The sequence below is a fragment of the Ursus americanus genome, chromosome 2 (assembly GCF_024610735.1).
Source record: "Ursus americanus isolate L20-20 chromosome 2, mUrsAme1.1.p, whole genome shotgun sequence".
Lineage (NCBI taxonomy): Eukaryota > Metazoa > Chordata > Mammalia > Carnivora > Ursidae > Ursus > Ursus americanus.
This window is the reverse complement of record NC_142128.1, coordinates 91864703-91888721: the sequence shown is the minus strand read 5'-3', so window position 1 is coordinate 91888721 and position 24019 is coordinate 91864703. Positions and strand designations below refer to the sequence as shown.

Genomic DNA, 24019 nt, shown 5'->3' with positions numbered 1-24019 from the left:
ATGATGATTTAGTTGGAAAGAAATCATGCAATTTGTGGTCTCTTCCACCTCGAATCTTTTCTCTATAATAAATCACCTTGCTTTTGACAGTGGGAAATGTTATCATATTTCAGAAATTAGGGATGAACTTTGTTTTACCTTGATGGTTTACATTTGTGTATCAGCTTATATATAGAACAAGTATATTCTGTCAGTGAGAAATGAGAGATTATATTATATTCAAGGTCATACAAATGTGGCTATAGTTTTTGGCTGTCCAAAATGACATTATTTACTACTAAGTAATCAAAGTAAATCACGTTTACACTATTTCAAGTTGACACATGTCATTATACAGACCTGTATTCCCACAGGTTTTGCCAGATGAGTAAACTTTTGTTTTTTTCTCCCCCAATTGTTTACAAGAGAGTTTATAGTCACCTTTGGTTACCTGTATTATTTTCAGCACACAGTACTTATTAAAAAAGAAAATTAAGGGGAAAATCTTTGAAAACCCACAATCATCTCATTTTACCTGTGGTTACTTATCAGCTTTTTATTTTATGAGTAATCCTTTAGTTGAAAAGGAAAATGGGATTTTGTGCTAATTTGCCCCTAATATTGTCATTTATTTTTAACTTCATTTGGAAAAAAAAAAAAAGCATTGTGTGTGCATGTGTATGTATATAGAAATATGTATATTTTTTTCCTTTTATGATGTCTATTGATACTAGTTCTGAAATTTTCCTTTTATGACTAGGATGAAAAACATTGCTAATAGAAACACAGTATTTGTTTCAAAGCAAGGAGTGGCCAAAGTTAAGAGAGAGAGCCCTTAAATTATTTTGATTGAAGTGTCATACATATTTATTTTGTTTGATCTAAAAATTTACATTTATTGCATCTTATTTTGGTGTTGTACAGTTGGTTTCTGCTCTCTGCATGTTAGAATTCAGTGAATAATAAACAATAAGCCTAGAATGCTTTTTTAGTTACTTTGAAATGCTGGGCAGGAAACTGAGGATTCACTAACAATAGAAATAATAAAAAATGATACCTAATACTTGAGTACTGCTGGGTGACTGGCACCATGTGTAGTATCGCACATGCTTTTTCATTCAATTTTTAATATGTGATTGATATTGTTATCTTCATTTCACCCATGTTTAAAGAAAGTAGTAGTCCTACAGTGGGAGTCTGGCAGAACTAGAATCCTCTGTATGGTCCTGCTTTCTCAAGGAGAACAATAGCTGCGGGGAAATTGAAATTGACAAGGAGATTGTGCATGGAAAGGAATGAAGCTAGGCATTTTGGAGGAGTCTCTAACCATACTCCCTGGGTTAAGCAGAGTCTCTCAGAGACCTCTTCTAAAGTAAACTTGATAGAGAAAGTTGAAGCTAGTAGCCGTGGATTCCTTCAACTCTCTCTCTTAACATCTTTGAACTTATCCAAAGCCCCATATTCAGTCAAAATATGAGAGGTCCTTCTGGTCACTCCCTCCCTCCAAACCTGGGCAGTTTCATGTCTTTTTAGGGAATTGGCCTGATTCGTCATCTTTCTCCTTTCAGTGTTTTCTTTCCCAATTACCTTAAGTGTATGAACATATTCTAAAAATAAAGCAGTAACAAGAAATACTTCCATTTACTCCACAGTTGAGTGTTACTATGTGCTAAAGGCTATTACATAAAGAAAAGATATACTCCCAGCTCTCACAGAGCTTGGATTCCAAGAAACAGAAAAAGATTTGTAAAACATGAAAGTTATAGATATTAAATGCCTGCGTAAATCATGAAAACAGGCATGTGTTCATGGAAGTCTTAATATTGTAGGAGTCGATACAGGAGGCAGAAAGGAAGAACTGGCCAATTTTCTGGGGAGTGGGGCTTGGTAAAGGAAGTGTAATGCTTGAATTGACCATGCAGTTCTTTTTAGCTATATCACTCTCTTACCTTCCCATATCTCATGAGCTTGGATGAAGAAAAGTCTACATTTACTGTCACCACTTCCTGCTCAAAACTTGCGCTCCAGCTTCTCCCCTGTACTGTACATCATAGGAAATTCATATTTGTTGAATGAAAACAGCTTTTAATAGTTAACATGTCTGCCTTTTGCCAGGCACGGTAATGTGTGTGTTTTGAGTATAATAACTTGCTTAATTGGTACAACTATAGTATAGCATAGATACTGTTATTATTCCCATTTTATAAATAGGCAGCTGAATCACAGAGAGGTTAAGTAACTTAACCAGGATCACAGCTAGTAAATGGTGGAACTGAGTTTCAGAACCAGGCATTTTTGCTCCAGAATTCATTATGAATGACTGAATGACTGAATGGACCTGGTTTCCTTTACGCATTTCTGCAATGCCCACGTACTAAAGGTCACTAATTTTCAAGGCATACATTTTTTTTGGTAGTTGTAATGGATTTTTCTTTCTTCCATCCTCTCTCTCCACCCCCCTCCCCCCCAGTTATCAGTTCAGGAAACTTTTAATGTCCTATGGCCAAGTACTAATCTGGGCACTGGGAATACAGAAATAAAGTTTTTCCCCACTGCCAAGAAACTTAAAATCCGATAGAAGAGGATGTACAGGAAAATAGGTGATTGTAATATGGTGTGATAATTGCTATCATAGAACATGCCCAGAAGGGTAGCTCTTAGCCCATCCAGAAAAGGGTAATCCTAACCTGATTTTTGATGGAAAAAATAAGATTTATCCAGGAGGATAGGAATCCCAGCCAATTTTCCTTTTTTTTTTCCTAGGTAGAATGGGATACAGTTGCCTTTTTAAAACCTTCAGTGTTATCCTTTTACATAACCACATTTTTCTGTAGTTGCTTCTCTTTGCCACATTCTACTTGCTAACCTCCTCACTGTGTTTCTTACTGTACTTTGGTTTCCAGTGTCTTTTTCTTTCTTTCTTTAAAAAAAAAAATATTTATTTATTTATTTATTTGAGAAAGAGAGAGAGCACGCATGAGCCTGAGAAAGAGAGAGAGAGAGAGAGAGAGGGAGAGAGAGAGAGACCATGAGCAGGGGGGAGGGGCAGAGGGAGAGAGAGAAGCAGGTTCCCACTGAGCAGGGAGCCCGATGCGGGGCTTGATCCCAGGACCCTGGAATCATGACCTGAGCTGAAGGCAGATGCTTAACTTACTGGGCCACCCAGGAGTCCTCCAGTATCTTTTTTATTCCTTTTTTCCCCCTTAAGTTTATTTCTTTCATTCTACCTAGAAACTCCATCGTATCTAATACAGTAACTTTAATTTATGTTTCTTTAGCCTCCTTTCTTCTTGTCTAGCCAGGATGGCCAGTACGTATTTAAAACACCCATGGTGAGTTGTTTCTGCAGCAAGGAAGATAGATGTGGCTCACTTTTGAGGTCACTAGGATATCAGTTTATTTTTATTCTTCCTGAGTGTCAAGGAGATTATACCCCTGAAACTTGTGTATTAAATTTCTTGCTCTCAATTCAGTGTTTCTCGGGCATGTTGCTTTAAATGTGCCTGCCTTTTCCATTCTTGGCTGTGGCTTCCAGCGTTTACTAGATGTTGGCACTTGGCACAGACTGGAATCTGCTAAATGCCAAACACAGTCTCCCATGAAAACATGGTAAAAAAAAAAAAAGAAGAAGAAAAAAAAGAAAAAAAAACAACACAAAACTCAAAACTGAAAGGAGAGGTAGCATTTGACTCTGGATTCAAACTGAGGTGTCCATCACCTATTAGCAGGGTAACCTCGAGCAAGTTACTTAACCTCTCTGTGCCTCAGTTTTCTTATTTTGAAAGTGGGCGAGTGAGTAATGACTACCTTATTAGGTTGTTTAGGGAATACAATGAGTTAGTGTCTATAAAATTTAAGAGTAGTGTTTGGAATAGAGATTTAAAAAAAGGATTCAATAAAAGCCTAGGATTCCTGTCTTCTTTGGCTAAGTCCTATTTTTTTGTCCAAGTATTTGGCCCCTGACTTGCTGTGGTTTCTGCCTTAATTGTTCATCAGGGGCCTAGTTTTAACTTCAGTGCGTGTGCTCATTTTCCCCCTTTCTCTTTGTGGTTCTCCTACAATCTAGGTGTTTATAGTTCTAATTCCTTTTTGTGGTGGAAAATAACTTGGGAGATTGTTCAGGGAGACAGTCCCTTGTTGTTGTCAGTGATGATTTTATGGCATATTAGTAGGGATTTATAATAATGAAATAGGCTTTTGTTTTTCTGTAGCAACAGGGGTTATTTAAAAGATAAAAGTCCTTTCCCCATGCTTATTATAGTTATATGTACTTATTTGAAAAGATAAGAATTTTTATAGAAAAGAAACTTAAAAGTGAAAGATGTGTTCCCTCAATATTTGTTGAATGCCTACTGTGTGAGAAGATACTGTTAAGTGCTGAAACATAATTATTCTTAATAGTTTGGTATATAATCTTATAGCTGTTTTTAAAGGTCTTCGTAATCATATAAGTAATACTACTTACTGAAATAAAACTATACTTAAAAATTACTCCTTTGTTTCTTGCTTTTCATCACAAAATAATGTGTTTTAGATGGTTCTCATATAGCATATAAAGATCTAGTCAATTCTTAAACTATAGGGTGGTATTCTTTGGAATGGATGTACCATAATTTAGTTAATGCAACTTCTTTTTTAAAATAAAGATTTTATTTATTTGAGAGAGAGAATGAGAGTGAGAGAGAGAGCACAAGCAGGGGTAGGGGCAGAGGGAGAAGCAGACCTACTGCTGAGCAGGGAGCCCAGCTCAGGGCTTAATACCAGGACTCTAGATCACGACCTGAGCTGAAGGTAGACGCTTAACTAACTGAGCCACCCAGGGGCCCCTAGTTAATGCAACTTCAATTGAAGAATTCCTGATAATTTTCAATTATTAGTACAAGCAATGATACAGTGAAATCCTTTTACATATATCTATTTGTAATATGTAATCCTGGAGAATAAATTTTTAGAAGTGGAGTTGCTGAATCAAATGATGTATTAATTTGGACTCTTAATTTATTTAAAAAGATTACTCTTCTATAAAGATCACCTTTTTGCCTGTTTCCCCATGTTTTTATCAGCACTAGATATAATTATTCTTGATGTTCTCTGTTTTTTTCTGTTTCATTGTTTTAATTTGAATAACAAAATTATTGAGATAAGGCTTTCTTTAACATCTTTAATTGGCCAGTTATTTTTTATACAGCTGTACTATGTTTAGGTCCTTGGCCCAATTTTCTGTTGTATTTTTAAAAATAATTTGCTTATTTTTATTAACATATAATGTATTATTTGTTTCAGGGGTATAGGTCTGTGATTCATCAGTCTTACACAATTCATAGTGCTCACCATAGCACATACCCTCCTGTGTCCATCACCCAGCCACTCCATCCCTCCCACTCCCCTCAGTTTGTTTCCTGAGATTAAGAGTCTCTTATGGTTTGTCTCCCTCTCTGGTTTTGTCTTGTTTAATTTTTTCCTCTCTTCCCCTATGATCCTCTGCCTTTTTTCTCAGATTCCACATATGATCTCAGCAAGATCCTATGATAATTGTCTTTCTCTGATTGACTTATTTCGCTTAGCATAATGCCCTCTAGTTCCATCCATGTCATTGCAAATGGCAAGATTTCATTTTTTGATGGCTGCATAATATTCCATTGTCTATGTATACCACATCTTCTTTATCCATTCATCTGTTGGTGGACATCTAGGCTCTTTCCATAGTTTGGCTATTGTGGACATTGCTGCTATAAACGTTGGTGTGCAGGTGCCCCTTTGGATCACTACATCTGTATCTTTGTGGTAAATGCCCAGTAGTGCAATTGCTGGGTCGTAGGGTAGCTCTATTTTCAACTTTTTCAGGAACCTCCGTACTGTTTTCCAGAGTGGCTGCACCAGCTTGGATTCCCACCAACAGTGCAGGGGGGTTCCCCTTTCTCTGCATCCTCACCAACATCTGTCGTTTCCTGACTCGTTAATTTTAGCCATTCTTACTGGTGTGTCATTGTGGTTTCGATTTGTATTTCCCTGATGCCGAATGATGTTGAGCACTTTTTCTTGTGTCTGTTGGTCATTTGGATGTGTTCTTTGCAGAAATGTCTGTTCATGTCTTCTGCCCATTTCTTGATTGGAATATTTGTTTTTTTGGTGTTGAGTTTGAGAAGTTCTTTATAGATTTTGGATACTAGCCCTTTATCTGATATGTCATTTGCAAATATCTTCTCCCAGTCTGTCGGTTGTCTTTTAGTTTTATTGACTGTTTCCTTTGCTGTGCAAAAGATTTTTATCTTGATGAAGTCCCAGTAGTTCCATTTTTGCCCTTGCTTCCCTTGCCTTTGGCGATGTAAGGCTTTCTTTAACATCTTTAATCGGCCAGTTATTTTTTATGCAACTGTACTATGTTAGGTCCTTGGCCCAATTTTCTTTTGGAATTTTTTAGTTTATTTGAATATTAAGACCATTTGTCAAATGTTGGGAAATTTTTTTGGTTTTTTGTTTTTTTAGTATACGCTATACCTTACTTCATGTAAGTTTTCTTTTAAAGATTTTATTTATTTATTTGAGAGAGAGAAAGTACAAGCAGGGGGAGCAGCAGGCTCCCCGCTGAGCAAGGAGCCTGATGTGGGACTCGATCCCAGGACCCTGGGATCATGACCCGAGCCAAAGGCAGCCTCTTAACCAACTGAGCCACCCAGGCGTCCCTTCATATAAGCTTTTAATTTATAGGTAGTCAGATTTCTTAATCTTTCTTATGGCATCTTGGTTTTGTTTTATTTCTTTCCCAAAAAGAATAAGAAGAATCAGAGATTCTGTGTATCAGTAGTGCTTTCTGATTTTTATTATAATCAAGATTAATGATTTGTTTCCTTTTTTTCTTTTTCCTTTTTATTGTGTTCTTCGATTTTGGTCTCCAATTTAGCATATACAACTTCATCAAATACTTTGGAACCTTGATGTGTTTTTATTTACTATGGAGCAAAATAGAGTATAAGGTGGGACCATCTTGGACCCTGCTTAATTGAAATCCAGTTTATATTATAAGTACTCATACTTGGTACCAATTTATAAGAAGAGTGATCAGTAGTCCCTGTTTGCCTGAGATAGTCTAAGTTTAACCTTTTTCCAGTGTAAGTTTTAATAGTGTCCTTTTTCACTCTCAAAAAGTACCTTAAAATAAAAAAATTTTAAGTATTATAAGGCATAGTTTTTTACATTGATAGTTTTTTAGAATATTTTAAAATGTAAGGCTTCTGTTGTTTCTGTTTACCTTATTCCTCTCATACTTAGCAATACTTCATTTGCTTCAACTTTTAAAAAATCTCTCATTTCTATTATTTTCATGATGAACTTGTTGCAAAGTTCACCGAACTGCTTATGCGAGGTATTTCTAGAGCAGTGATGTTAGTGTCTACCTTCTTGAAATTCAGTCCAGTATCCAGAATAATGTTTACTTTTTGAACAAAGTGTTCTAAACATGTTGAAGCATTTGTCTGTGTGTGTGCGTATGTTTTGGTTATACTTTACTAAATATGTGATGAAATCTTTTTGTGTGAATATGACCAAATCTTTTAACCTGGCCAAATAAACCTTCCTTTATTGTATTGTTTTTTGGTGTTGATGCTATCCACCGATATGAATTAGTTTATACTTGGATCGTATGCTAAGTAATAACTGTTCTTAACACCAGTCCCTGTGGGATTCACTTAATGCCAGTCCCTATTGTACTGCAACAACATTGAGAAAACATTGCTCCTCGTGATGAGCCAGACAGATTTTTATCTAGCTTATTTTATCATTCAGGTAATACTTCTCCAGACATGTCTTCTATAGTACTGTGTCAGAGTCCTTGTTATAATGTAGATAAATTGTGCCCATTACATTTCCTTTCTCCACCAGCTATGTTACCACTGAAAAGATTTACACAGCTTACAATTACTCATTTTCATCGCTGATCTTAAGCTGTAACTCAGCCAGTTGTATTCTTTCTAAAACTATTACTTTATAGTTGCAGTTTTAAAAGGCCAAATAGTTTAGTCTTTCCTTTAGTCAAAAATATTTGTACTTTTGAATGTATCTTTAAAACCTTAAAATTTTTCCTATATTTCTAGTTGTTTGGTGTTTGTATTATAATATATATATTTTTTGGTGTTATATATTGATATATATATATATATCTGACTCTTGATTTCAGTGTTTGTTGGCATCACTAATAAAATATTAATATTTGAGAATGTTAATCTGGTGATTAGAATATCACATAGGAATTTCTAATTCTGTTACCATTAGCTTTAAAATTTTATCCTCTTGGGATAAAGTTATTTATATATAAGTATTTTCAATTTCATACTATATAAACTGTGGATAGGAATTTTTATAAAATGTCAATGCTTTGAGAATATATCTAGGCACTAAAGATAAATTATGTTAATGAAGTTTTTACTGTTTTTTTCCCAATGGGCATAATATAAGCAGAAGTATTGTTTGTTTTATTAGACACACAGTCATGTTTCCAGCTTTGTAATATATAAATATCAAATGTAATATGTAATACGGTGTTTGTCATTTTTGTTTATGTGTTTCTTCTGCAGAGAGTGATAATGAACTCTCAAGTGGAACAGGCGATGTGTCTAAGGATTGTCCTGAGAAGATCCTGTATTCTTGGGGAGAATTGCTAGGAAGATGGTAAAATTTATTTTTTGTATTGAAAATTTTACATTTACATAGTTGATATTAATTTGTCTTATTAATTAAAATCTATATGTTTATCTTGGTATTTTAATGTACTTTAAAAAGATAAAAGTTAAAACATAATTCATGGGTACTCTTTATGTTTGGCTGGGTCTTCCTTCCAGTATGGTCTTATTTAACTTACTTTTGGAAGATACATTTGCCTTATTAGTTCATTTAGATATAACATTGCTCAGAGTAGTCAGCTGTATGCTTTATTGCTAAAATATGTAAATATTTATTGTTAAAGGGTTATATTTCCTTTCTCTACTAAGTCTGTTACCATTGAAAGGGGCTGTACTGCTTAGAATTACTCATTTTACCACTGATTTATAAACTGTAACTCAGTCTGTTTTATTCTTTCTGACTAAAACTGTTACTTTATATTTTGAAGTATTTTATCTAGAGCTACAAAAAAGGGTACTTTGTTTATATTTAGTATGCATACTCTTTATATTTATTATAGCTAAGTTTTTTAAAGAGGTAATTATGACGATAATTTCTTAGTAAAATTTAAATCTTGACAACAAGAAGATTGTGCCATACCGGTATATAGAAACCATGATTTATTATTGAGTATACATATCAAATTACATGCATGCTGGTGGCCCAGGAGAAGCTACTAAGTCTGGGCAGAATTTCACACATTTTACACAGTAAAGTAGAAGAAAGAAGAATTAAAATTTTGTCTTTTTAAGAGACAGATGAATGCTTCTTATGATAATCTCCTATACACATCCTGAGAGACTCCTGATTTAATTTAGGAGATATATTATTTATGGTTTTGAGGGTTGGAAAGCTCATGACTTCTCACTGTAAAATCTGGAGAATAGTTTTTTCAACTTCCTGACCAAAATGTTGAATCTATTATGGTTTTAAGGAGATGCTTTAAGAGTAAGGGAGGGCTTGCTGCCTTCCCTAATTAAACAAAGAAAATTTTATCTTATTTGTCTCACACATACAAATGTAAAATGAACACATCTTAGAGAGTTTATTTAACTCATTAGTTAATGGGAACCAGTAAGATATTAGAACCAATCAAAATGAGAATTCAATTTAGAGATTTATATTCTCTTCCTGATAATTCACTTGCATTGTCATGAACAGGAACTATTTTTATGGCTACGGACAAAAACTTAGGCATTGTTATCAATTTTCTACACATCCTTTGTTGAGAGTTGTAAGTTTGCCTAGATAAAGACAAATAAAGTCATACACGTCTGTCATATCAGATAATTCCCAGAAGGGGCCGCATTCCATAGAAAAGGTGTTCAGTAGTCTCTTTAGCCCGTTTCAAAAACCTTTCACAGTATTTCCCTGTACTATATCCAGAGGCTAGTTGATTCATGTCCACCTTTCTGAATTTATCTTGTATGTTTTTTATTGATTTCATTTAGTATTATTTCCACCTTTAAGATAAATTTTCAGTTTCTATGGCCCTGAGTTATTGTTAAAATTATTCATGACACTTGTTAAAGATGACACTTTATTCAAGGAGGGGGAGCTATCACGATAGGTATAGGGATCACTGAAATGAGGTCTTGCAGTAGGGGAGAGGGACTGGGCTCAACTCCAGATATAGGAAATGTGCAAATCAAATTTATAGCCAAGGAGAGGACGGATGTCAGCAGATGGAAAGTTACTGAGAGGAAGCATCAGGGGTAAAGTGGTTCTTGGCTAAACTGACTTAACAGGATTCTTTCTAAAGGTGGATCAGGATGATTGGACGTCACCTGAGGATGGTGGAAGATGAGGAACTCAATTAGAAATCAAGGGTGATAAGATACTGAGGTTAGGGGATCCTGGCTAAACTGACTTAGTAGGATTGTTGCTAAAATTGGACAATGCAGAGATGAACATCCAAGCTAAAAAGTCAGGGCCTATTTGAGAAGAGAGTTCAGGTGAGTGTGAGTAGAGTTCGGTCAAAAAGAGAATCTTTGTCATTAGTTAATAGAATTTGTAGGACAGTTAGGTGTTGGGAGTGGGGAAGGGGTGCTGATCAGAGCTAGAACATTGTTAGTCAGAGTCCAGTTGGGAAAACAGAAGCCGTGCCAGCCTTTTCAGATAGAAGGGTATTAATGCAAGTAATTGGTTTCTAGTGTGTTAGAATGCCGACATTGAAGTAGGAAGCAGCAGTATCCTCTAGAGGTGGAGAAATAAAATGGAAGAAGTATTGTGAACAGAATCTAGGAACTCAGTGGAGGTCTCCTGAGGAGCCGGTGCAGAGACCTCTCAAGAAGGCTGCCCAGCTGGATGTTTATGCTTCTGAGGATGCTCAGAGCACCTAGGGTTTAGAAGGACCTGTGAGGGGAGGGGTCATTTGGTTAGTTCTTGGCTTCTAAAGAGTTACCCAGACCTCTGAGCTGGTGGGGAGACACTATATGATTGGTGCTTCTATTTCCTAGAGCACCTGGAAGGTATCAGTAATTCTCAAGAGTCATGGTATAGCTACTACTGGCAACACAATCCTTTCTTTTCTTCTACCTTTCGATCGCATACCACTGTTAACTTATTGGCAGAACCTAACTTGGGAACTAAGTTTTACAAGGTTGGAGGATACAAGGTTAACATGCAAAAATCAATCTTATTTCTATATACTAACAATGAAAAATTGAAAATAGAAATTTAAAACAACATAAAAGCACTAGAAAAACAATGAAACATTTAGGTAGAAATTGAACAAACTGTTACTAGACCTATTACATTGAAGTAGAAGACAGTAATGAAAGAAATCAAAGAAGACCTACCTCAATAAATGGAAAAATATACCATGTTTATAGAATGAAAGTCTCAATATTGTTAAGATTTCCATTCTGCCCATACCAGTCTTTGGGATCAATGTAACTTCAGTCAAAATCCTAGTGGAATTTTTTTTGGTAGCAACTGAACAGCTGATTCTAAAATTTATATAGAAAAGCAAAGTAACTGGAATATTAAAGCACTTTTAAAAATGAAGAACAAATTTGGGAGACTCATACTACCTGATTTCAGGGCTTACCATCAAGCTACAGTAATAATGACATTATTGACAAAAGGATAAACACATAGATGAAAGGTGCAGAATAGAGAGTTCAGAAATAGAGCCACACAATGTAAATAGGCATTTCTCCAGAGAAGACAAGCTAATGGCCAGCCAGCACCTGAAAAGGTGCTTAACATCATTAGCCATTAGGGGAATGCAAATCAAAACCACAATGAGATACCACTTTGCATCTACTGGGTTACCTATAATAAAAAAGACAAATAATAACAACTATTGGCAAGGATGTGGAGAAACTGAAACCCTCTTACACTGCTGATAATGTAAAATGGTGCAGCAGCCATTTTGGAAGACATTCTTTCAGTTACTCCAAAGGTTAAATATAGAGGTAAGATATGGCCTAACAATCCCACTCCTACTAATATACCCAAGAGAAATGAAAGCATATGTCTACACAAACATTTGTACACAAATGTTCATGGTATCGTTATTCATAATAACCAAAAAGTGGAACCGATCCAAATTCCATCAAGTGATGAATGGATAAATAAATGTGGTATATACATATGATGGGATATTATTCAGCAATAAAAATAAAGTACTGGTACATCTACAACATGCATGACCCTTCAAAACATTATGCTGCATGAAGAAAGCAAATCAGAAAAGAGCAATTATATGATTTCATTTATATGAAGTATCAAGAATAGGGAAATCTATAGAGATAGAAAGTAGGTGAGTGGTTGTCCAGAGCTAGAGTGAGGATTTAGGGAAATGGGGAGTGAATGCTAAGAGATACAGGGTTTCTTTTTGGGGTAATGAAAATGTTCTAAAAGAGATTGTGGTAATGGCTATACAACTGAATATATTAAAATCATTGAATTAAGTACTTTAAATGGATGAATTGTATGGTATGTGCGTTATATCTTGATACAGTTGTATACAAAAAAATACACATATGTGGTCTATTGATTGTAAACAAAGGTTTAATTGAAAGTCAATGGAGAAAGGATAATCTTTTTAGCAAATTGTGCCTAGCAATTAGGTATCTATATGCAAAGAATAAAAACAATAAAAACAAACTTGGGGCACACCTTGCCCCATATTGAAAATTAACTCATATTGGGTCATAGACCTAAATGTAAGAGCTAAAATTATAAAGACTGTAGAAGAAAACATAGGAAATCTTTGTGACCTTTGGTTAGGCAGAGATTTCTTAGATATGACACCAAAGGGATGATGTCTGAAGGAAAAAAATTATAAATTTGACTTCATCAAAACGAAGAACCTTTGTTCTTCAAAAGACCTTCACAAGAATGAAAAGCTACACACTGGGAGAGAATATGTGCAAAACTGAAATCTGATAAAATGCTTGTATCCAGGATATAAAAAAATTCTCAAAACTCAATACTAACCCCCCCCCCAAAACCCCATTTAAAAATAAGCAGAAGATCTGAACAGATACTTCACCAAAGAAGATATTTTGGATTATAAATAAGCCCATGAAAAAATGCTAAGCAACATAAGTCATTAGGGAAATACCAATTAAATCCACAATGAGGTACTACTATACTACTACACACATATTCAAATGACTAAAATAAAAAAGCAAAACAACAACAAAAAAGCACTATAATACCAAGAGCTAGCAAGGATACGTAGCAACTGCAGCTCTCATATTTTGCTGGTGGAAATTCAAAGTGGTGTTTTGCAAAGTGGCATTTTCTTATAAAGTTAAACACATACTTGTTATCACCACCCAGCAATTCCAGTTCTACTCCTATGTATTTACCCAAGTGCAATGAAAACCTGTGTACAAAAGTCTGCAACATCTTTGTTCATAATTGCCCCAAACTGGAAACAATCCAAATGCTCTCCAACGTGGATCAACTAACTGGTACATCCAGCCACTGGAATATTCCTGAGCAATTAAAAGAGTGAACTACTGATACACGCAACAACATGGTGGATCTCAAATGCATTACGTTAAGTGAAATATGTCAGATTTGAATGGCTAAATACTACATGATTTCACTTATATAAGATTCTAGAAAAGCCAAACTATCATGATAGAAAATTTATTAGTAGCTTCCAAGAATTGATCATGTTGGGTGGTGTTTTCTACAAGAGAGCATAGAATTTTTGAACTGTCCTATATTTTGGTTATAGTGATGACCACATAACTGTATGAATTTGTCAAAACTCACAGAACTGGGGTGAATTTTACACTGCATAAATTGTACCTTAAATGGCAAAACCAAAACAAAACAAAAAAACCCAAACCCCAAAAACCCAGAGCGTTAATCCTGATCATTTTAATTGTTGAGGCACAAAATGCTACTACTATATCAGAAAAAGAAAAGAAGAAAAAAGACCCAAATGCTTATTTTATATGGTGTACTACACAGAATACATCAGAACAAGTAATAAATATGAATGAAAGAAGGAAATAGGAAAAAAAGGAAAAAGGAATGAAATTCACGGCTTATATGTAGAGTAGCTCTTTGAAGTGTGTGCTTTTCTTAGGTCAGTGCCTTTATTATCCCTTGTATTCACATTCCTCTCTCTTTACTTTGATTTGTAGTATTTATTGTAGGAATCACTGTCTCAAACTAATTTTTCTATTCTAGCCCTTCAAAGTATGTCAAATGCACATGACCTCCTGAAATTCACTTTTGTCCTACAGGTCCCTATCACAGTGCCTAGGTGCTCAACAAAAATTTATTAAATGAATTTATGAATGAAAATTCTTGACTTACAGATTTCTGTCCCTTCAAGTCTATGAAAGTTTTACATAGCTACATTTGGTACTTGATTATTTTTTTTCTTGTGTAATTTTTAAATACATGTAAATTGGTATATTTCCTGTTAGATTGTAAGTAGATTCATTTTTCATAGGACAGTTATTGACTGCTTTGTGTCTTGATCATGTCATGTTATGGTGAGATGTTTTTACTTAAACATTTTGAAAGCATCATTCTGGCTTTGAAGTGAAAAATAAATTATAAGAAAGCAAAGACAAAAGCAGGCAGAATAGTTAGAAGACTATTGTAAACAAACCAGGAGAGAGATGATGATGTCTTAGGCCATGCTGATAGCAAAAAGTAACGTGATCAGATTCTGGATTTATTTTGAGGCAGAGCTGATAGAATTTGCTTATGTTTCCTGTGTGACTTGCGAAAAAGAAACAACCGACCAACGATGCCAGAGTTTTGGCTTGAACAACTAGGTCTCGCATTTACTTAAATATGAAAGACAAAAGGAGGAAGAACACCTTTGGAAGATAAAATCAAGATTTGGGAGATGTTGAGATATCTTGCAGACATCCAAAGAATTGTGTCCTTTGGTCAGTTACATGTTAGATTGAATTCAAAGGAAAAGTAAGGATGGAAATAGGAGTTTGGGAGCCATCGATGTATAGATGATCTTGAAAGCTGTTAGAATGGACAAGATTACTTAGGGAGTGTATAGAGAAGTCATCCAGGGACCAGGCCCTTGTCCACTCCAGCGTCTGGAGGTTGGAGAGAGAGGGAGGATCACACAGAGGAGTCCAAGAAAGCACAGCTGTAAAGGTAGGAGAAGAAACAAGATAGAAATCAAAGGAACTAAGTCTGTCAAGAAGAAGGGAAGGATCAGTTGCTGATAGGTCAAGTCAGAGTGAGCCTGAGAATTTTACTTGATCCAGCAATGCGGTTGTCACTGATGACCCTGACAAGAACCTCTCAATGGAGCGGTGAGAATGAAAGCTTGATTAGACCGTGTCTAAGAGGAAAGATAATCAGCAGGTATAGGGACCTCTTCAGAGTAGTTCTGCTGTAAAAGGATTACAAGAAATAGGGACATGTTAGGAAGTGCGTGTGGATTGAGAAGTTATTCTAAAAATTAAGATGGTCAATTTAACATGTCGTATGTTGTTGGAAATAATCTAGGGGAGAAAATTTGGTAATGCCAGAAGGAGAGGACACAGTTGCCAGAGAAGTCGTTGAATGGGCAAGAAGAGATGGATTTTTTGTCTAATGGAGGAGTTGTATTTAGGAGCACAGGGAGTTCATCGTGACAGAAGGAACGGTGGGGCATGGCTACAAAGTAATAGCTGACTGAAGTTTACCTGCTGTGTGCCAGGTGTTACCCTGAGCACTTTAGATGCCTTACTCAAGTCATCACAGCACCCCTCTGAGGTACGGACTATTATTATCTTTATTTTAGAGATAAGAAACTGGGGGCCCCTGGGAGCTCAGTTGGTTAAGCCTTTGGCTCAGGTCATGATCCCGGGTCCTGGGATCGAGCCCTACATCGGGCTCCCTGCTCAGTGGGGAGATTGCTTCTTCCTCTCCCTCTGCGGCTCCCCCTGCTTGCGCTCTCTCACTCTGTCAACTAAATAAAATCTTAAAAAAAAAAAAAAAAAAAAGAGATGTGAAACTGAGGTGCAACTACATTAAGAGGCTAATATAAAAATGCACAGAAGATAATGGCAATGAATTAGGTAACTCGCTCAAGAGCCAGTAAGTAATTTGCCCACAATCATGTGGTGAGTAAATGACCACGTCAGGATTTGAATCTAGACAGTCTGGCTCCAGAGCCAGAACTTTTAAAGCCAAGTGGACAGGTGCCATTTCTGTAGTGTGGGTAGGTTACTGGATTAGTTTTTATAGAAGAATGTAGAAATTACAATGAGAGAGAGAGAATAAATTGGGAAATTGATTTCTTTGCCAGCCTTCCAGTAGGAGTTTACAGAGAGACCATAAGAATGGCAGGAACACAAATTACTTTGGTGACTAAATAAATAGCAAATTGAGAGCTTTGCTGTTTTTATAAAATACAAGATTTATAACTTGGTTGGAACATACATTTTATGAAGATCTTCCTAGGCTCTAGGAGATACATAGATAAAGACAGTTCCTGCCTTTGAGCTTCATAATGAAGAAAGATAGGAATGTATACTCATAACAGACCATTTTAATAAACTAACAAACACTGAGTTGTTTCAGATTTCTTGACCATTTTGTTATTTTTTCCTATAGGGTGATTTCATCCAACTGAAAAAAAATTATCTTCTGTCTCTTAGGAACTGTGTTAGACATGCTGATTTAAAGATGAATAGGAGATAATTCCTACCTCCAAGGAGTTTGCCCTCTTACAGAGGCATATAAACATTTAAACAGATAATTGTGATGTCATGGATATGGAAAAGTGAGAAAATAATATAGAGTAAAGCCTCATGTGCCCACCATCCAACTTCAGTGGTTATCAACATAGTAAAGACAATCCTCAACAAATATTTTAAAGCTAAAATTGCTATGGTGCTTTTTGTTATTTAGGAAGAAACTTTTTTTTTTTAAAGATTTTATTTATTTATTTGACAGAGACAGCCAGTGAGAGAGGGAACACAAGCAGGGGGAGTGGGAGAGGAAGAAGCAGGCTCCTAGCGGAGGAGCCTAATGTGGGGCTCGATCCCAGAATGCCGGGATCACGCCCTGAGCCGAAGGCAGACACTTAACGACTGCACCACCCAGGCACCCCTAGGAAGAAACTTTTAATAGAGAAACTGGTTGGGAGGTAATTGCATGGGTTGATGAGATCTTACCAAACTCACAGGGAGAGGAGTTTCCAAATGGGGAAAGATTTTGGAGGTAGAAGTGATAGGGCTTGTTACATAACATGCCCTCCTTAATGTCCATCTCCCCTCCAGCAACCCTCAGTTTTTTTCCTATAGTTAAGTGTCTCTTATGGTTTATCTCCTTCTCTGATTTCATCTTATTTTATTTTCCCCTCCCTTCCCCTATGATCCTGTTTTGTTTCTTAAATTCCACATATGAGTGAAATCATATAATTGTTTTTCTCTGATTGACTTATTTTGCTTAGCATAATACTGTCTATTTCCATCCACATTGTTGCAAATGGTAAGATTTCATTTTTCTGATGGCTGAGTAATATTCCATTGTATGTATATACCACATCTTCTTTATCCATTCATCTACTGATGGACATCTGGGCTCTTTCCATAGTTTGGCTATTGTGGATACTGCTGCTGTAAACACTGGGGTGCAGGTGCCCCTTTGGATCACTATGTGAGGAAGCTATTTTAAACAACTAAAAGAACTGATTTTTTGACCTTTACAAAATGTGCTGCATCTTCTACAATTCAAATATTTTTATTTTATTTGGCTCATTATTGCAGTCGTGTCATGATAATTCATATGCATAAAAAGGGTAAAATTTGCCTAATTGAGAGAAATTTATATCTATTATACAAGGATTGATAAAAATTTTTAATGGCTCTTGAAATGTCTTTTTTAAACATTAGTGTTCTTTACATTTAGAAGCTTTTGGTGAGTCTTAGCAATACTGGTTAGGTACTTACATGAAGTTATTTTTGTGATTTATTTAAGTAAAGCACCTGTTGTATAAAATACTGCAGTTTTGCTTTGGGGATATTTTTCTTTAAAGTGAGGAGACAGCCTGTGTTGTTGTTGTTGTTCTTTTTTTAAAGATTTGTGTTATTTATTTGTCAGAGAGAGAGAGCGCATGTGCACAAGCAGGGGGAGCGGCCGTCAGAGGGAGAAGCAGGCTCCCCACTGAGCAAGGAGCCTGATGAGGGACTCAATCCCAGGACTCTGGGATCATGACCGAACCAAAGGCAGACGACAGACCGAGCCACCCAGGTGTCCCTTCAGCCTGTGTTCTTAATGAACTTTTAACTAAAATGTAGTTGAAAGTATTTGAACTTATATAGAACCACTAGATCACTGTATTGAAATAAAGTGAAACGTTTATGGATAAAAGCAGAATTCAGTTAATTAAATATACCACTAGAAAGATGTAAAGGGAAATAATATGAATTTGAAATTATCAGAAAGAAATAAAGATAGTATGGAAAAGAAAGCTAAAAACAGAGCGTGTTAAAAGTTCAGTAGTGGAGGTCTGTTATATGAGCTTGGAGGTAAGGTGTCTTGAAGAAATAACTGCAGGGAAAACGTGAGTGCGCTAGAATTGAGGAAGAGGGCCAGCGGCAGGGAGAGAGGAAGAGAGGAGATGTGTGATGTGAGGACTTGGAAAATCCAAACTGGAAAGTGGTAGCAAGATTTCTGTGACATGTTGAATGTATTCAAAATAGTAGTGCTCATGGCCTGAGTATTAAATTATTGAGAGAATTTAAGGAATTGGGCAGAATTACTTCTGGATAACTGCTTCTGGTTTTGCAATTGTCTGGTAGCTGTTGAGATTTTTGAAAACTAGAAGAATGGAGTGAGTACTGACTCTGAAAACTTAGGTAAAAAGGTCACATTTTATAGCAGGAAGATTTCCTAACCAAAAATACTAAGTGAATGTCTGAGGTGAAAATTAGGTGTTGGTTTATTGAATAAAACCATCTTCAAGCTATTCATCCTCTTTTATTAGAATATCAGAAAATTGATATATATTTGGTAGGCACTTCGATTGTGTTCTTCACGGCTATACTAACCAAAGTGGGAAAGTGTTGTCTTAATCTGTGGTCTCAGCCGAACCAAGCATCAACAAACTGCTGGGAGGACAAAATAAAATATAAGCTCAGAGGGAACCCGAAAGGCTAGAATCACTAAGCATGAACATTTAGAGCTTTCTTCCTTTTCACATTAACATATAATGTTCCATTTTTTTCAGCTGAGAAAAAAATCCTGCTCGTCTTCACCCCCAAATCAAAGTATGTGCTCTTCATCTTCAGACTGATCTTTTAATCTGTCTTTTTTCCTGAAGGGTTTTTTTTTTTTTAAGACTTCAAGTATTTATTTGAGAGAGAGAGAGAGCAAGAGAGAGAGCACAAGGGGGATGGGAGATGCAGAGGGAGAGGGAGAAGCAGGCTCCCCGCTGAGCAGGAAGCCCTATGTGGGGCCAAATCCCAGGACCCTGAGATCATGACCTGAGCCAAAGGCAGACGCTTAACCAACTGAGCCACCCAGGTGCCCCTCTTGAAATTTTTCTTAATGTAGCTTGTTTAATTTAAGTAAGATCTAGGTTTACATATTTAGATCTTCTCACTGTTGGGGGAAGGAGAAATCCCTGTCTTTTAGTTTCAGTTCTAGCTATTCTTTTTCCTGAGGGAACCTTTTAAAATGGGTCAAGCCACGGTCCTCACAGTCTCCTATTTCCCAGCCACCTACGTCCACCTCCCTTCTGTCAAAATTGCCCTAATTCCATCAGTGACCACTCAATGTCATTCAGTGGCTTTTCTTCTCATCTCTTGATTTCTCTGCTGTTTTTGTTAGAAATGATACCTTCCCTTTGAAATTCTCTTTGGAAAGTTTTGGAATAGAAAAAGTTCTTATATGCCTAGATAGTTTCAAGAAAAGATGTCTCTTTTGAAGGTAACTAGATGAATACATGGCAGCTTTATGAACTTATTAAAATCACTGTGAATGTTTGCTTTTAAAAAAGCATTCTTTTTTTTTTTTTGCTTAGCCTTAGTAGTTGATCATATTAATTTAATTTTATAAATCTGTTCACTCATGTATCTAAAATACATTGAATGCCTTCTCTGTGCCAAGCACTGTTCTAAGTACTTGGGGTGCAAAAGCAAAGAAGACAGATTCTTGCCCTTCTGGAGTTTTTTATTTATGTATTAAAATCTACCTGATTACTGTACATTTAGTATATATCTGCTTAATGTGTGACTTTTTGAATAATTAGATGCCTCTTGTTTCCAGTGCATGGTGCAGCTCATGTAACAACTAGTTGCCTATTTCTAGGTCTCTTGATAGCTGCAGTTAGTGTTTTATTAAAGCAATGGCCGTATGTAGTTACTGATAGGTAGTTTTATCAGAAATAATGAAAGCAATGATTATTTCCATAAATTGCTATTTCATTTGAGTCCTCCCTTATCACAGATATATACTAGTAGTATTTGGCTTAATATCCCTTAGTGCCCCTTCAGTATTAGGGTGCTGTGTGCAGTATAATTACTATATGATTACCAGGATAATCAGTAAATTAAATCTGTTAATCATGTAGTGTTATGAATGACCTAGTTCTTTTTAAATGTCAGTCTATAAAGATAAATAGAGCCTAGGTTTTTAAGAGAGGAGAAAAGATTTTTTTCCATAATGCCTGGCCAGACAGGTGGCTGAGGGTCAGCGAGAAGCTGAATGTCGATTGAGTGGGATCATATTGTGGTGAAATGTTCAGTAGGGGTGTGTGTATGCATGTGTATGTATGCATGTATAGGGAAAAATATTCCAAATGTAAAGTCTTATTTTAAATCATTATACAAAATTATATTTGCCAGCAATATTGGAAATATATTGTGGTATGACGAGTGAATGTTAGGAAGCTGTGCTGTGAGGTCTAGGGTGAATAGAACAGGTGGCAGTGTCGAGATAGGGAGAAGTGCATGGAATTTGGAAAGGTCAGGAAAAATGCATTAGACTTGTTGATGGATTACTGTAGGGCAGAGAGTAATGTCAACAATAACTCCTAGGTTTCTAATTTGGATAGATTGTGGTGACAGTCCCTGAGATGGGATACCCTGGAGAACAAGGTTTAGGAAGAAAATATGGATTGAGGTTTGGACATGCTGATTTTGAGGTGCCTTTGAGCCTGTGGAACTCCAAACACATGGGAATGAGTGAAAACACTCAGAGACGAGAGAGCCATGAGAAGTAGACCACTGAGGAAAGTGTGGAGAGAGCACCCAAAACACTTGGGAAGTTCATAGAGGAGAAGCAACAACAGTGGGGTCTGTGAGGGGAAGAGAGAGGGCTTTGTCATTGAAGCCAAAGGAAGCAAAGTGGTAAACAGTGAAAGGATTGAAAAATGTCCCTTGAACATCGTGGCATGGAGAGACGTCATGTATTACTTCAGTGAAAACTAAGGAGAGCTGCAGAAGCCATGTTGAGCTGAGTCGAGGAATGAGTGGGAGAGGAGGAAATAGAGGTAATGACTATTTAACAACTCTTTTGAGAAATTTGTCGTTGCAAGGTTGGAGACAGTTTGATAGCCAGAGGATTATGTGGGGTTGAGGAAAGGTTTCTTTTACATGGGAGGTGTGTATTGGAGTTTTAATAGCTGTGGATACACTGATGACTTACCGATCTATATAACATGTAGCATATGATATATTTAATTAGTTTGCTATTCCCCTTATATTGTGGGACTTAAAATTCAGAATATTTTGCATTTAATTTCAGAGGAAAATGAGCTTAGACCTTTGTACACTCTTGTTTTTAGTTAATTCAGTTTTTTACCCTAAGAGTACAGAAACTCAGCTACCCTCAAACAACATATGTTTTTCCTATTCGAAAGTATAATCAGAACCAAATAAATTGTGAGAAAGATCATTTTATGACTGATCCCGGCTCTCTTGTGGCATAATATTCTTTTGCTAATATTATACTCAATTGAATAGCAAAGAAGAGGCAGCTGGAAGGGGTTACAGGTATTAGATAGTTTACTCAGGTGTGAGTCTTCTTGAGAATAATATTCTCAAGAAATTCTCTGGAGCATATTTAGCTTTGTTGTTTTTACGAATTAAGGTTATAGTTTCAGTCCATGAGAGAAATTTAAATAATTGAAATGACTCTTTTGTGTACGATTATAAAATAATTTAAGATCATTGTGAATATTTCAAACAGCAGAGGAAAATCAAAGAAGTAATTTTCCTCTCAATTCTATTGCACATATGTTTTGGAGTGTATTCTTCTATTTTTTTTCCTATGCAAGTTGAAATCAGGTTTCAAAATATTATGTGTTAGAGAGGGAGCAAGAGAGGGAGGGAGAGAGAGAACAAATATGTATTTAAAATAATATATATAAAATTTGAGAGAGGGAGAGAGAATATATATTTAAAATTGTATCCTATAAAATGTTTTGAAACTTGCTTTTTCACTAAACAACATAACTGGTCCCTAATGTGCAATAGTGTTTTAAATCATATAAGCTCTACCTCCTTTTATTTCATTTTGCTCCAAGCCAATCAGTATCGGCAGCTTAGGTTCTCTGACTCAGCAATATAAAAATTTTATTTGAAGAGGCTGGAAGAAAGCAGAATAGATACACACTTGACGGTTTATTAAAAATATTAATGGGATGAGTTTACTTGAGCTTTTGAGTTATGGAAGTTACAACAGTTTTTCCAAAATGGCCAGATTATGACTGAATGGGAAAAGAATGGAACATATTTTCAGAGGAAGGGCCTGCTGAAACTGAGGTCTGGGCTGGAGATAGCTCTATAAGCTAGAGAAGTTGGTGAGTAGATGGGAGGCCAGTTTTAGGAAACAGACATATTGATTCTATGACTTGTAAGGCTAAAACTTGAAACCAGAGCCTGAATGTTAGATCAAACCAGAGCACATCATCAAGTTTTGGAGTCCAGATGGTCACAGCAGGGTCAGCTCTAAGAGATCAAAACTGAGCAACAAGTACAAGTAGAGATAAAATGTGAGTAAAGGGGCATAAAACATAGCTCCAGTTTCAAGCTATGCACCAGGAAAACGTTGAAGAATGGAATTTATATTCACAAGACAGGGAACTGCAAGTCATTTTCTTGTCCAGTTGGGCAGATTATTATAGTAGCACACTTACTATGTCTTCATTGACTTCATGACAAAAAATATTTGCCTTTGTTTCGTTTCTAAGCACCCGTGGCTGATAAGTATATGCTATTCCCCTAGCAAGGTGAAACTGTGTGGGTTGTATAGGCTTTGTAAGAAAGGTGTAGTTTCTTTTGTAAGAAACTACTCCTTCATTTAGGGAGTAGTTTGGGTCAGGATGTAGGGGTATAGTCAAGACATGAGAGGCCTGTGATCCACTTTCAGCATCCTGTTCCTCCATCCCCTGCCATACCCACGCCATTTAGCCAGCTTGCCCTCTGTTCATGTCGAGGGATTCAGATGGTTCTTTTTATGCCTTGAAATGCTTCCCAGAAATATATAATTAACACATTCATTTTTATGAATAAGTTCATAGGATGATTTTAAAAAGTGAATGAGAGGAAGTAAAAACTTTTCTTGACGGTAGAATAACACGGTTCACCAGTGAAGAAGATGGGACTGGGGAACAACGTCCATGACATTACTGAGCTACTGATGGTGTTTCATGCTTTCCTTCCCAGTTTTTCTCTCAACCCAGGCTTACATTTTTATGTAAATTCATTAACATACTTTTCATAACAACAGCAGTTCAGCAGTGGTGAAGGGAGTATGAATAGTTTGTTTTCTTGTTTTCTTAGGCACAATAACCTTGGTGCACGACCGAAGGGGCTGTCCACTCTGGTGAAGAGTGGCATCCCCGAAGCACTGAGGGCAGAGGTGTGGCAGTTATTAGCAGGCTGCCATGACAACCAGGCAATGCTGGATAGATACCGACTTCTTATCACAAAGG

The 24019-nt window shown here is 36.3% G+C and overlaps 1 protein-coding gene across 2 annotated transcripts in view; it reads left to right on the top strand.

The window, feature by feature from the left end:
* RABGAP1L (RAB GTPase activating protein 1 like) overlaps positions 1-24019 on the top strand; it is a 716315-nt gene that overhangs the window by 199842 nt on the left and 492454 nt on the right. For both annotated transcript variants that reach the window (XM_045811376.2, XM_045811377.2), the window contains 2 exons: positions 8550-8643; positions 23868-24018. In XM_045811376.2, coding sequence (XP_045667332.1) covers positions 8550-8643; positions 23868-24018 — 245 coding nt within the window. The remainder of the gene's footprint in view (positions 1-8549; positions 8644-23867; position 24019) is intronic.